The sequence below is a fragment of the Hyla sarda genome, chromosome 7 (assembly GCF_029499605.1).
Source record: "Hyla sarda isolate aHylSar1 chromosome 7, aHylSar1.hap1, whole genome shotgun sequence".
Lineage (NCBI taxonomy): Eukaryota > Metazoa > Chordata > Amphibia > Anura > Hylidae > Hyla > Hyla sarda.
Window position 1 is genome coordinate 8,833,035 of NC_079195.1, and position 16,294 is coordinate 8,849,328.

Here is a 16,294-nt window from a genome sequence, read left to right on the forward strand (position 1 = left end):
GGGTCACTGTTGTGGGGTCACTGTGGTTGTCACTGTTATGTGGGTCACTGTGGCTGTCACTGTTATGGGGGTCACTGTCCTGGGCGCTGGTCTCCGATATAAGCAGTAGGACACGTTTCCAGGTCCAAAGTATATTTTATTGCACTAAAAACAACATGTTTCTGGTCCGAAAAGGACCCTTCCTCAGTTAAGGTAAGCACCTGAGGAAGGGTCCTTTTCAGACCAGAAACATGTTGTTTTTAGTGCAATAAAATATACTTTGGACCTGGAAAGGTGTTCTACTGCTTATATCGGAGACCAGCCCCCAGGAGAGCTCAATCTTTACATTTCAATTGTCCTTTTACCGGACCAGCAAAGCTAAACCCGGACGAGCTGAGGCTGCAGGCTCCAAATGGTTATCTTGATGTCTTCTTAGCGCAACACCATATGGTAAGTGGCTTTTCACCTACCTATTGCCAACTGCCCTTACATACTTCACCAGGGGTGCGTATCGCTCTTTTTCTTTCTCTTTTGGTTATGGGGGTCACTGGGGCTGTCACTGTTATTGGGGGAGCGGTGGATGTCATTGTTATTGGGGGTTACTGTGGCTGTCACTGTTATGGGGTCACTGTGGCTGTCACTGTTATGGAGGTCACTGTGGCTGTCACTCTTATGGGGTCACTGTGGCTGTCACTGTTATGGAGGTCACTGTGGCTGTCACTGTTATGGAGGTCACTGTGGCTGTCACTCTTATGGGGTCACTGTGGCTGTCACTGTTATGGGGTCACTGTGGCTGTCACTGTTATGGAGGTCACTGTGGCTGTCACTCTTATGGGGTCACTGTGGCTGTCACTGTTATGGAGGTCACTGTGGCTGTCACTGTTATGGAGGTCACTGTGGCTGTCACTCTTATGGGGTCACTGTGGCTGTCACTGTTATGGAGGTCACTGTGGCTGTCACTGTTATGGGGGTCACTGTGGCTGTCACTGTTATGGGGTCACTGTGGCTGTCACTGTTATGGGGTCACTGTGGCTGTCACTGTTATGGGGGTCACTGTGGCTGTCACTGTTATGGGGTCACTGTGGCTGTCACTGTTATGGGGTCACTGTGGCTGTCACTGTTATGGGGGTCACTGTGGCTGTCACTGTTGTGGGCACCGTTCATGGCTATGATATTGTTGCATTATCTCACACCAGTTATTTTCTAACATCTAGAACAAAGACAAAAAGTCACAAAAAGAAACGTTCCCAGTCAGCGGAGGACTGATACTGTGCTTTATTGTACAATGGAAAATCACTCAAGGACTGGCTTTTCTGGGTACCTAGGTCCCCTTATCCATATAGTACAGTGGTCTCAAACTGTGGCCCTTCAGATGTTGCAAAACTTCAACTCCCAGCATGCCCGGACAGCCAACGGAAAACATGTCACATGACCCCAATAGTATGTAATAATATGAGGGGAGATATAACGGAAGCTGCTGATATAATGTAACATTCATAAATAGATGAAGCCAAGCATGCGGCGGCCATTGCTGCTCCTGGACGGGCTATAATTATAATAATCACCACTTTTAACACCGCCCATAAATGTGGGGACCATCAACATCAACCTGAACAATGACCATACAAGTTGTGGTTATATTGGAGAATTATGGGACTTTGATCAGTGGTGGGGACTCAATCAGTAGGATATGGATATTGTGTAAAGGGATCATAGGAGGATCTGCCCCATGGATGATCCTTCCCAGGGCCGGCCCTACCATGGGACCCAGTGGGACAATTGTTCCCAGGCGGCACTTTTCAAGGGTGGCACTTTGCTGCCATTTCTATTGTTTTTTTGGGGCCTAGGTCCATGGTCAGGCCGGCCCTGCCGCTGCGCCGCCGCTGCTCACTGTTCAAAAGCGGCCGCAGCGCCGGCGCAGCCTGAGCTTCTTAATAGCGCAGCGGCCACTTTAAGATAGTAAGCCGGCCATCCCAGGTCTGACGAGGGACGTCACGCAGGAGGACGTCCATGACGTCACTAGACAGGCCGCCGGCGGAGAGAAGTGCTGTGCAGGCCAGGTGAGTGTGTCTGTGTGTCGGGGGGTTGGGGGGGGGGTGCGCTGCCTATCTACCTACCTAATGTGGGGAAACTATGCTGCGTATCTAACTATCTAATGTGGGAAAACTATGCTGCCTGCCAAAAGTGGGGGACTTATGCTGCCTATTTAATGCAGGAGAACTATGCTTCCTATCTAAAGTGGGGGACTTATGCTGCCTATTTAATGTGGGAAAACTATGCTGCCTATCTAATGTGGGGGACTTATGCTGCCTATTTAATGTGGGAGAACTATACTGCCTATCTAATGTGGGGGAACTATGCTGCTTATCTAATGTGGGGGAACTGCTGCCTACCTAATGTGGGGGATTTATGCTGCCTATCTAATGTGGGGAAACTATGCTGCCTACCCAATGTGGGGGACTTCTGCTGCCTATTTAATGTGGGGGAACTATGCTGCCTATCTAATGTGGGGAAACTATGCTGCCGACCTAATGTGGGGGAACTGCTGCCTACCTAATGCTGCAGATTAATTTTCACAAAAACCCAACATATTTACTAAGGTTTCCACAGAAACTGTGGTGGATTTGAGCTGAGGAAAACCCGACAGATCAGAGCATGTGTAAGAAAAGCAAAATGTAGGGAAACCTTAGTAAATACCGTGGAAAAAAATTGTAGGGAATTAAAATCCACAAAAAAACCTCACAACAATTTTTGTAAATCAGGGCCAATGTCTTAGTCCGGCCCTGATCTTTCCCAACCATACAGATATCAGGATTAGATGGGTCTTGGGTGGTGGCTTCACCTCTGAGTCTGCGCTCAATGCCATACTCAACAGATGTGAGTTGTGCTGAGACTTTAGGTCAAATTTATAATGGAAAAAGTCATCAGGACAACAATGTCACTTTTCCCAGTTGGTATGTGCCACCTAGTCATGGCAACATCTTGGCCCCAGTTATGACTGGTTATTACGTGGCACCCGGTAGACCTCCCCCCTACTCACATAGGTGATGCACTTCCTATACAATGACACCATTCGGTTTTGCATTAGTTTGAAGGCCATGCATATGATGGCCATGCCCAGCACTGTGTACACCGACAGCAACAGGAAGAAGTTTGGGTGCTCGGGAAAGATGTCACCAAATCCGATGGTGCTCAACGTGATAAAGCAGAAGTAGAAAGCTTCCAGGGTGTCCCATCTCTCCCACTGAGTTAAAATGAAGGCCCCCAGCATGATGAAGGCCATCACCACAAATATGATCATGAGGAACGGAACATCCAGCTGATCAAGTTCTTTTCCGAGGTTCTTGAAGTCTATAAGGGCCGGATGGGGGGTTTCTTTAATGTCGAGCTCGGGGCAGGAGTAGCACCGCATGTGGGGACCTTTCTTGGGTAGAAGTGTCTTACAGTCCTTTATTAGGAGGAGTTCGAATATCTTCAGGTTCTTCAGCTGTAGGTAGCTGGTCTTCACTAACTCCTGGTTCTTGATTATGTCGGTCAGGCTGAGCGGTTCCTTGATTGACACTTGGCTGTCCATAGAGGACACGGCCCTTGAGCTCTCCCGGCCACGTTTTAGACTGTTAATGCTTTTGGGCGAGCAACATCTGTGGCAAAAGTCTAGAATATAGTTATAAGCCCGAGACATGAAGACGGCCAAGATGTCACCAAGATCTGCCAGCAAAAGAAGCATTAAGGGAATGCCAATGGCCGCGTAGATCATAGTGACGATTCTCCCCACCGTGGTGATGGGGGCCATTCGGCCATAACCTGAAAAAGAAGAGAAGGAATGTAAAATCTGAAGGTTTTTCTCTGATATCTCTGGTGTGACCTGATGATGTCATACTGGTGGTCTTATGTGTGTGTGTGGTTATGACACCCCCAACATATATAACTCTGCTACACCCGGGTCACCACCAAATGACACCCCGCAATATGTATAAATCTGCTACACCCGGGTCACCACCCAATGACACCCCCGATATGTATAACTCTGCTACACCTTGTCACTGCCCAATGACACCCTCCAATATGTTTAACTCTGCTACACCTTGTCACTGCCCAATGACACCCCCGATATGTATAACTCTGCTACACCTTGTCACTGCCCAATGACACCCCTGATATGTATAACTCTGCTACACCTTGTCACTGCCCAATGACACCCCTGATATGTATAACTCTGCTACGCCTTGTCACTGCCCAATGACACCCCCTGATATTTATAACTCTGCTACACCTTGTCACTGCCCAATGACACCCCCGATATGTATAACTCTGCTACACCTTGTCACTGCCCAATGACACCCCTGATATGTATAACTCTGCTACACCTGGTCACTGCCCAATGACACCCCCGATATGTATAACTCTGCTACACTCGGGTCACCACCCAATGACACCACCCGATATGTATAACTGTGCTACACCCGGTCATCACCCAATGACACCATCCAATATGTATAACTCTGCTACACTAGGTCACTACCCAATGACACATCCCGATACATATAACTCTGCTACACCCGGTCACTGCCCAATGACACCACCCAATATGTATAACTCTGCTACACCTGGGTCACCACCCAATGACACCCCCCGATATGTATAACTCTGCTACAGCCGGTCACTGCCCAACGACACTTCCCAATATGTATAACTCTGCTACACCCGGGTCACCACCCAATGACACCCCCTGATATGTATAACTCTGCTCCACCCGGGTCACCACCCAATGACACCCCCCCCCCCCAATATGTATAACTCTGCTACACCCAGTCACTACCTGATGACACCCCCTGATATGTATAACTCTGCTACAACCGGGTCACCACCCATTGACACCGCCCGATATGTATAACTCTGCTACACCCAGTCACTGCCCAATGACACCCTCCAATATGTATAACTCTGATTAACCTGGTCACTGCCCAATGACACTGCCCAATATTTATAACTCTGCTACACCCGGTCACCACCCAATGACACCCCCTAATAAGTATAACTTTGCTACACCCAGTCACTACCTGATGACACCCTCAGATATGTATAACTTTGCTACTCCCGGGTCACCACCCAATGACATCTAACAATATTTATAACTCTGCTACATCCGGGTCACCACCCAGTGACACCCCTCAATATGTATAACTCTGCTACACCCGGTCAACACCCAATGACAACCCCTGATATGTATAACTCTGAAACACACGGTCACTGCCCAATGACACCCCCCAATATGTATAACTCTGCTACACCTGGTCACCACCCAATGACACCGCCCAATATGTATAACATTGCTAAACCCAGTCACTACCTGATGACACCCCCTGATAGGTATAACTCTGCTACTCCCGGGTCACCACCCAATGACACCCCTCAATATGTATAACTCTGCTACACCCGGTCAACACCCAATGACACCCCCCAATATGTATAACTCTGCTACACCCAGGTCACCATCCAATGACAACCCTTGATATGTATAACTCTGAAACACATGCTCACTGCCCAATGACACCCTCCAATGAGTATAACTTTGCTACACCCGGTCACTGCCCAATGACACTGCCCAATATGCATAACTCTGCTACACCCGGGTCACTGCCCAATGACACTGCCCAATATGTATAACTCTGCTACACCCGGTCACTGCCCAATGACACCCCTTAATATGTATAACTCTGCTACACCCAGGTCACCACCCAATGACACCGCTTGATATGAATAACTCTGCTACACCCAGGTCACCACCCAATGACACCCCCTGATATGTATAACTCTACTAAACAGTCACTGCCGAATGACACCCCCTGATATGTATAACTCTGCTACACCCGCTCACTGCCCAATGACACCCCTCAATATGTACAACTTTGCTACACCCGGTCACTGCTCAATCACACCACCCGATATGTATAACTCTGCTGCACCCGGGTCACTACCCAATGACACCCTCCAATATGTATAACTCTGCTACACCTGGGTCACCACCCAATGACACACCCGATATGTATAACTCTGCTACACCTGGGTCACTACCCAATGACACTGCCCAATATGTATAACTCTGCTACACCCGGGTCACCACCCAATGACACCCCCTTCTATGTATAACTCTACTACACCCGCGTCCCCACCCAATGACACCCTCCAATATGTATAACTCTACTACACCCGGGTTACCACTCATTGACACCCTCCAATATGTATAACTCTGATACACCCAGTCACTGCCCAATGACACCCTCCAATACGTATAACTCTACTACACCCGGGTCACCACCCAATGACACCCTCCAATATGTATAACTCTACTACACCCGGGTCACTACCCAATGACACCCCCCAATATGTATAACTCTACTACACCGGGGTTACCACTCAATGACACCCTCCAATATGTATAACTCTGCTACACCCGGGTCACCACCCAATGACACCCTCCAATATGTATAACTCTACTACACCCGGGTCACCACCCAATGACACCCTCCAATATGTATAACTCTGCTACACCCGGGTCACCACCCAATGACACCCTCCAATATGTATAACTCTACTACACCCGGGTCACTACCCAATGACACCCTCCAATATGTATAACTCTACTACACCCGGGTCACTACCCAATGACACCCTCCAATATGTAAAACTCTACTACACCCGGGTCACTACCCAATGACACCATCCAGTATGTATAACTCTGCTACACCCTGGTCACTACCCAATGACACCCTCTAATATGTATAACTCTGCTACACCCGGGTCACTACCCAATGACACCCTTCAATATGTATAACTCTGCTGCACCTGGGTCACCACCCAATGACACCCTCCAATATGTATAACTCTGCTACACCCGGGTCACCACCCAATGACACCCTTCAATATGTATAACTCTTCTACACCTGGGTCACCACCCAATGACACTCTCCAATATGTATAACTCTACTACACCCGGGTCACCACCCAATGATACCCTCCAATATGTATAACTCTACTACACCCGGGTCAATACCCAATGACACCCTCCAATATGTATAACTCTACTACACCCGGGTCAATACCCAATGACACCCTTCGATATGTATAACTCTACTACACCTGGGTCACTACCCAATGACACCCTCCAATATGTATAACTCTACTACCCCCGGGTCACTACCCAATGACACCCTCCATTATGTATAACTCTTCTACACCCGGTCACTACCCAATGACACCCTCCAATATGTATAACTCTACTATACCCGGGTCACTACCCAATGACACCATCCAATATGTATAACTCTGCTACACCCGGGTCACTACCCAATGACACCCTCCAATATGTATCACTCTGCTACACCTGGGTCACTACCCAATGACACCCTCCAATATGTATAACTCTGCTACACCCGGGTCACCACCCAATGACACCCTCCATTATGTATAACTCTTCTACACCCAGTCACTACCCAATGACACCGTCCAATATGTATAACTCTGCTACACCTGGGTCACCACCCAATGACACCCTCCAATATGTATAACTCTACTACACCCGGGTCACCACCCAATGACACCCTCCAATATGTATAACTCTACTACACCTGGGTCAATACCCAATGACACCCTTCAATATGTATAACTCTACTACACCCGGGTCACTACCCAATGGCACCCTCCAATATGTATAACTCTACTACACCCGGGTCACCACCCATTGACACCCTCCAATATGTATAACTCTACTACACCCGGGTCACTACCCAATGACACCCTCCAATATGTATAACTCTACTACACCCGGGTCACCACCCATTGACACCCTCCAATATGTATAACTCTACTACACCCGGGTCACTACCCAATGACACCCTCCAATATGTATAACTCTACTACACCCGGGTCACTACCCAATGACACCCTCCAATATGTATAACTTACCAATAGTACTGAACACAGTGAAACAGAAGAATAAGGAGCTCAGGAAGGTCCATTCAATAGTCGCATTGTTGTACCTGGAGATCAGATTCACTGCTTGTTCCTTGAAATCTCCTACAAACAATAAGAATAATGAAACATTAAAGGGGTAGTCCAGTGGTGAAAAACTTATCCCCTATCCTAAGGATAGGGGATAAGTTTGAGATCGCGGGGGGTCCGACCGCTGGGGCCCCCTGCGATCTCTCTGTACGGGGCCCCGGCTCTCCGCCGAGATAGCGGGTGTCGACCCCCGCACGAGGCGGCGGCCGACACGCCCCCTCAATACATCTCTATGGCAGAGCCGGAGATTGCCGAAGGCAGCGCTTCGGCTCTGCCATAGAGTTGTATTGAGGGGGCGTGTCGGCCGCCGCCTCATGCGGAGGTCGACACGCCCCCTTCCAGCGGGCTGTCGGGGCTCCGTACAGGAGATCGCAGGGGGCCCCAGCGGTCGGACCCCCCGCGATCTGCAACTTATCCCCTATCCTTATGATAGGGGATAAGTTGCTCACCACTGAATCACCACTGGACTACTCCTTTAACAGCATAGAGCAAAAGTGTAGAGAATGTGATGGAGACATAGAGGGTGAGATAAAAGGGTTAATGCAAATATAGAGCCTGAGGTAAAGGGTGTGATGGGACATATGTGGTGTCCTGTGGCTTCGGACTTCCTCGGGCGGACCTGCGGCACAGGTGTTTATTATGTCCCAGCACTTTACCAAGAATTAATATATTTGTTATAATTATTTTATGTTATTTCTATGTATGTTATTTATGTGTTGCTGTACCTTTAAGAGTGGAGTTGTGCACCCCATGTGACCCTGCCTGCCAATGGGAACCTCTAAATTCATGGCCATGTAGTGTAGTGGGGGTGGAGTTGCCCCAGTTCCAGTTCCTGTGTGTAGTAAAGGTGTGAGGAGAAGCTCTAAGGCCCAGAACAAATCTATCTGCAAGGATCCCCCGCACGGTGGAAGTTCATGTCCTGGCGAAGAAAGCTACAGGACCTTGACAGAACCCTAACTACCAGGATCAATCTTCAATTCCCTTAAGTCCGTATCATTTTATTGGGTGAAAGCACCACAAGATCCAGCAAGGCAACAGGGCTCCCAAGGGGTTACGCAGCATCCTTTCCCCTCTGCACCATACTCCGTGTAATAGCACCTTCACCCTGCTCAGTAAAGACAGTTATTCGTAACCTGACGTCGATGTGTTCCTTTACTCCCCGTGTCTGGCCCAGGAGAAACTGTCTCCAACCTCGGACCGTGTATAGGCTAATGGTGCCCTGGCAACACGATAAGGTATTTCCCAACACCACCCGTGGTACCACAACTTTTGGCATCCACTAACAGGATTCGGGTGTGTCCCTACAACCCCCCCCCCCCCCCCCCCAGTCTGAACTGTCTCCTAGAAGCCGCATGGAGCATGCGACAGATTGTGAGCCAAAAATACTGTATGGGACTTTGCTTATGCCGACCGGCACTACCGAAATAGAGGGGGGAGCACTTTATTAACAGTCGTACAGTGTGTGAAGATTGCGACCAGAGACTGTGTACTTCAAGTCAGACCTAGGGTTGCCACCTTTCTTGCCCAAAAATACCTGCCATTCTAATTTGCATAATTAATTATGTGTGACATCACATTAATCCCGCCACTCTGCCCTCCCGAGCCATACTCTTTAGCAGGACCAGGGCAGCAGGGCTAAGGGCGCATCATTTCATTCTGGCTGGGGGGCTCTTTCCTAAAAGATACCGACTTTTGCATATTTTTTCTACAAAATTACCGGCAGAGGCATTAAAATACCAGTTGGGTGGCAACCCTAGTCAGACCACAGGTATAAGCAGCTCACATAATTCATGCTGCACCACAAGTTCATGTCCACCCCAGGAGGGGATAATCCAGAAGGCACGAAGCACGCAAAGAATTCCCGCCAGAGAAAACGCCCCACCCCTGGGAACCAAGTTTCTGTGCCAAAGCCAAAATGCAACTCAAAGGACCGCCCCCTTGTTGCACAGGGGATGGTTGAAAAGGCTGCATGGATGACGCACTTCCTGTTGGCGGCCATTTTGGGGGATCCTGCTATAAAGAAAACAGCAGGACTCCACCCACCTACTTTGCCTCGTGCGATCAGAGCGGGGAAGATGGCGGAGAGTATTTTGTCTGAGAGCACCAAGATAGCGGTCTTCATCAAAAGCCCAGAGCGACAACACCGAGCTGGCTCAACTTCTTGCGGAGCAACTGGCGCTCCTGTCCCTCGAAGAGAGCTGGTTGTCTGTCCCGTTGCCAGAGGACAATGCCTGGTCAGACGCCCCAGCACCGCGGAAGGCAGAAGAGCCGGCGGCCTCACAGCTACCTACGTGGGGTTCTCACTTGGACCTGGCTGCGACTCCGGAAGGGGAACACTTGTCTAACAAGTCAGTGGTTGGACCAGGTAAGTGACCCAAGTCACCCCCACTGCCATAGTGGGTGTTTGGCAACGAGCCAGCGATCATCCGGGGCATGCACCAATTCCTGATGCCCCTTCCTAGGCTTGCAGCACTACCTCCTAGGACCCAGTCACCTCCTCCAGAGGAGGTAGTTAAAGGAGAAGCTGCTGCAGAACCTCCTGCCCCAGCGGTGCCAGCTACCTCCGTACAGATGGTGGTTACTATTAGTCCAACTGTCTCACATTCTAATCTTTCCAAAGGGTCCTGGACAAACACTATTAACCGGCCAGAGGATTCTCAAGGAAGAGCAGCAAGATTCCTGTCCCAGCCAAGAAGGGATGACGACCGCTGACACGAGGATGACAAATGTCCTACCTATTAAAGCAAGTCTCAATCAGCGGAGGAGGGGAGACACAATAATGCTCTCCCCTTCATAAACCTTTTGTTTCTCTGCTTTTGGCGCAAGAGCCTAAAGTTCCTGTGTTTGTCTTTTGCCTACCTTCCAGCCTGTGTAGGACATTTGTATAAATGCCCCTGGACTGATATTTGTTCTGTTACCAAGTTTTGCAACGGTTCAAGAGAAAGTGCCTGACCTTTGGTCAAGAAGAAACCAAAACGCTTTATGTGCCCGGTTATACTGTGAACTTTCTAAACTTTAATTTACCTTCCTGGTTGGTTGCCAAATTCTAAAAGTGCTTTCTCTGTCAAATTGTTCAGTCAGGATTGTCTAGAAAGGAAATGTTTATCCTAAGTAGTCTTACAATGTACTTATGTAGTATTATACTGTATTATTTAATCTTTTCCATGCTTTAATTAATGCTCTCATAGTGAAATGCGTAAAGCCAGACAGTGAACAAATGTCTTATTAAATATTCAGTCAGAAATGTATCTTGCGGTTAGGTTATATCCCTCTTTAAGTTCCATGTTGTCAGTCTTATTTGTCTCCTGAAGCGCATTAGGTTACCCCCAAAAGTCAAGGGGATACCTTGGCTGAAACTTAGTTGTAAAGGGAGGAGTATGTCTGTGTCCTTGTTGTGTCCCTTGGGTGTGGCCAATGAGGAGAACTCGACCTTCGTCGCGGGGAGAAGTTGCTTGAAGCCAATGGGCCTCGTGGCACAGGACCGGTAGCGAAGGATAGCCTACGGCAGTTCTGGTCCGCCTCCAGAGTTCTCTTTGTCGTAACTGCTGCAAACCGAGAAAAGCTCCAAGGCCTGTTATATGTTTGTCTTGTCTTTATGTCAGTTTGTGTGTTTACCGCAGTTACAATGCAAACAACACCCCACATGCCCAGATATCTAATTATGGCACTACTTTGTACATACTAGCAAGTGTTCGGTTACCAGTAAGACACCAACCACGTAAAGGAAGGGACTCTGGACTTTCTTTTCCCCTACCTCCAGCTGAACTGCCTTCATCACTCCTAAGCCGCCAGGACTGGACGTAGAGGACAGCTGCATTTTAGAGGGGAGTTTGTGGTGTCCCAGCATCAGAGGCTGTCTTGTGGCTTTGGACTGCCTCGGGTTGACCTGCAGCACAGGTGTTGGGCCCACTAACAGACTTCTTGCTGTGTTTATTATGTCCCAGCACTTTGCCAAGAGTTAATATATTTTTATAATCATTTTGTTATGTTATTTCTATGTATATTATTTATGTGTTGCTGTACCTTTAAGAGAGGAGCAGTGCACCCCATGTGACCCTGCCTGCCAATGGGAACCACTAAAGTCTAGTCCATATAGTGTAGTGGGGGGTGGTGGGGGGAGGAGTTGTCCCACTCTAAGTTCAGTTGTTCCTGAGCTCCAGTGTGTAGTAAAGGTGTGAGGTGTGAGGAGAAGATCTAAGGGAAGGCCCAGAACAAATCTATCTTATCCGCTCATTCTGCAAGGAACACCCGCACGATGGAAGTTCATTACCTGGTGGAGAAGGCTACAAGACCTTGACCGAACCCTAACTACCAGGATCAATCTTCAAGTCTCTCAAGTCAGTATCAATTTATTGGGTGAAAGCACCACAAGTCCCAGCAAGGCAACAGGGCTCTTAAGGGGTTACGCTGCATCCCCTCCACTCTGCACCATACTGTTGACGTGTAATGCCATCTGGACCTGCTCAGTAAAGACAGTTATCCGTAACCTGACGTTGATGTGTTCATTTACTCCCCGTGTCTGGCCTAGGAGAAGCTGTCTGACAGTGCATAGGCTAACAGTGCCCTGGCGTCACAAAGTCGTAAGGTATTTCCCTACACCACCCGTGGTACCACACATAGAGCCTGAGAGAGAGGGTGCGATGGGACATAGAGCCTGTGGTTGAGGGTGTGATAGGACATAGGGCCTGAGGTTGAGGGTGTGGCGGTACATAGAGCCTGAGGTTGAGGGTGTGACGGGACATAGAGCCTGAGGTTGAGGGTGTGATGGGACATAGAGCCTGAGGTTGAGGGTGTGACGGGACATAGAGCCTGAGATTGAGGGTGTGACGGGACATAGAGCCTGAGGTTGAGGGTGCGATGGGACATAGAGCCTGAGGTTGAAGGTGTGACGGGACATAGAGCCTGAGATAGAGGGTGCGATGGGACATAGAGCCTGAGGTTGTGGGTGCGATGGGACATAGAGCATGAGGTTGAGGGTGCAATGGGACATAGAGCATGAGGTTGAGGGTGCAATGGGACATAGAGCATGAGGTTGAGGGTGTGATGGGACATAGAGCATGAGGTTGAGGGTGTGATGGGACATAGAGTCTGAGGTTGAGGGTGCGATGGGACATAGAGCCTGAGGTTGAGGGTGTGATGGGGCATAGAGCCTGAGGTTGAGGGTGCGATGGGACATAGAGCCTGAGACAGAGGGTGTGATGGGACATAAAGCCTGAGATAGAGGGTGTGATGGGACATAGAGCCTGAGATAGAGGATGTGATGGTACATAGAGCCTGAGGTTGAGGGTGTGATGGGGCATACAGCCTGAGATAGAGGGTATGATGGGACAGAGAGCCTGAGGTTGAGGGTGCGATGGAACATAGAGCCTGAGATAGAGGGTGTGATGGGGCATACAGCCTGAGATAGAGGGTATGATGGGACATAGAGTCTGAGGTTGAGGGTGCGATGGGACATAGAGCCTGAGGTTGAAGGTGTGATGGGGTATAGAGCCTGAGATAGAGGGTGTGATGGGGCATAGAGTCTGAGGTTGAGGGTGCGATGGGACATAGAGCCTGAGATAGAGGGTGCGATGGGACATAGAGCCTGAGATAGAGGGTGTGATGGGATATAGAGCCTGAGGTTGAGGGTGCGATGGGATATATATGCTAACAGTGCCCTGGCGTCACAAAGTCGTAAGGTATTTCCTTACACCACCCGTAGTACCACACATAGAGCCTGAGAGAGAGGGTGCGATGGGACATAGAGCCTAAGATAGAGGGTGTGATGGCACATAGAGCCTGAGGTTGAGGGTGTGACAGGACATAGAGCCTGAGGTTGAGGGTGTGACGGGACATAGAGCCTGAGGTTGAGGGTGTGACGGGACATAGAGCCTGAGGTTGAGGGTGTGACGGGACATAGAGCCTGAGGTTGAGGGTGTGATGGGATATAGAGCATGAGGTTGAGGGTGTGATGGGACAAAAGCCTGAGATAGAGGGTGTGATGGGACATAGAGCCTGAGATGGAGGGTGTGATGGGACATAGAGCCTGAGATAGAGGGTGTGATGGGACATAGAGCCTGAGGTTGAGGGTGCGATGGGACATAGAGCCTGAGGTTGAGGGTGTAATGGGACACAGAGCCTGAGGTTGAGGGTGTGATGGGACATAGAGCCTGAGGTTGAGGGTGTGATGGGACATAGAGCCTGAGGTTGAGGGTGCGATGGGACATAGAGCCTGAGGTTGAGGGTGTGATGAGGCATAGAGCCTGAGGTTGAGGGTGCGATGGGACATAGAGCCTGAGATGCAGGGTGTGATGGGACCTTGAGCCTGAGGTTGAGGGTGCGACGGGACATAGAGCCTGAGGTTGAGGGTGCGATAGGACATAGAGCCTGAGGTTGAGGGTGCGATGGGACATAGAGCCTGAGATAGAGGTTGTGATGGGACATAGAGCCTGAGGTTGAGGGTGCGATGGGACATGGAGCCTGAGGTTGAGGGTGCGATGGGACATGGAGCCTGAGATAGAGGGTGCGATGGGACATAGAGCCTGAGATAGAGGGTGCGATGGGACATAGAGCCTGAGGTTGAGGGTGTGATGGGACACAGAGCCTGAGGTTGAGGGTGTGATGGGGCAAAGAGCCTGAGATTGAGGGTGCGATGAGGCATAGAGCCTGAGGTTGAGGGTGCGATGGGACATAGAGCCTGAGATACAGGGTGTGATGGGACCTTGAGCCTGAGATTGAGGGTGCGACGGGACATAGAGCCTGAGGTTGAGGGTGTGATGAGGCATAGAGCCTGAGGTTGAGGGTGTGATGAGGCATAGAGCCTGAGGTTGAGGGTGCGATGGAACATAGAGCCTGAGGTTGAGGGTGTGATGAGGCATAGAGCCTGAGATAGAGGTTGTGATGGGACATGGAGCCTGAGATAGAGGTTGTGATGGGACATGGAGCCTGAGGTTAGGGTGCGATGGGACATAGAGCCTGAGATAGAGGGTGCGATGGGACATAGAGCCTGAGGTTGAGGGTGCGATGGGACATAGAGCCTGAGGTTGAGGGTGTGATGGGACATGGAGCCTGAGATAGAGGGTGTGATGGGACATAGAGCCTGAGATAGAGGGTGCGATGGGACATAGAGCCTGAGGTTGAGGGTGCGATGGGACATAGAGCCTGAGGTTGAGGGTGCGATGGGACATAGAGCATGAGGTTGAGGGTGCGATGGGACATAGAGCCTGAGGTTGAGGGTGTGATGGGACATAGAGCCTGAGGTTGAGGGTGCGATGGGACATAGAGCATGAGGTTGAGGGTGCGATGGGACATGGAGCCTGAGGTTGAGGGTGCGATGGGACATAGAGCCTGAGGTTGAGGGTGCGATGGGACATAGAGCCTGAGGTTAGGGTGCGATGGGACATAGAGCCTGAGGTTGAGGGTGTTACATGTAAACAGTTCCTCCACCTGGAGTCTGGGGAGGCGGGGGGGTGGCGTGTTCTTAGGTTCTAGGTACAAGAACATTTGGAGAACATCTTCCTATATTGTGACCTGCTGTGACCCTTCCGATTAGTGGTCGCCAAATGGTGGTCCTCCAGAGGTTGCAAAACTACAACTCCTAGCAAGCCCGGACAGCCTACGGCTGTCCAGGTATGCTGGGAGTTGTAGTTTTACAACCTCTGGAGGAGCACCATTTGAAGACCCCCACTTTAGATGATCAACAATTACGAATGGATAACCGCCAGCCCATCCCCAGCCAGAGAGCGACAGATTCCCCTGGAATGATGGGAGTGATCATCGGAATGATGGGAGTTATCATCGGAATGATGGGAGTGATCATTGGAATGATGGGAGTGATCATCGGAATGATGGGAGTGATCATCGGAATGATGGGAGTGATCATCGGAATGATGGGAGTTATCATTGGAATGATGGGAGTGATCATCGGAATGATGGGAGTGATCATCGGAATGATGGGAGTGATCATCGGAATGATGGGAGTTATCATTGGAATGATGGGAGTGATCCTCCTCCGTCGCGCACTCACCGTACGTCAGGTTGGACCGGGATACGCTCCACAGAGATCTCAAGACGTCTTTCTTAAGTTCGGTTTCGTTGTGCCCCGACTGCTCCAGTTTGTAGAAGACAAAGGCCCCGAGGAGGCTGTACAGGACCAGGGAGAGGACCAGGCAGGCGTGGGGGAACAAGAGCCAGAAGAGCCGGATCAGCTGTCCGCGGCACCTGTGCTGCCTCCGCCCGCGGCACCTCTGCTCCTGGGACATGCTGCGGCCGGGAG

General features: G+C 50.0%; 1 protein-coding gene across 1 annotated transcript; it reads right to left on the reverse strand.

Moving 5' to 3' along the window:
• Nucleotides 1-2,089: 2,089 nt before the first annotated feature.
• On the reverse strand, nt 2,090-16,280 carry KCNK18 (potassium two pore domain channel subfamily K member 18). The gene is made up of 3 exons (XM_056532267.1): nt 16,046-16,280; nt 7,945-8,055; nt 2,090-3,783 (listed from the first exon to the last, which is right to left on the reverse strand). Exons 1-3 carry the CDS (start codon nt 16,278-16,280, stop codon nt 2,972-2,974), a joined length of 1,158 nt encoding a protein of 385 aa, XP_056388242.1. The 3' UTR covers nt 2,090-2,971.
• Between the last annotated feature and the right edge of the window lie 14 nt (nt 16,281-16,294).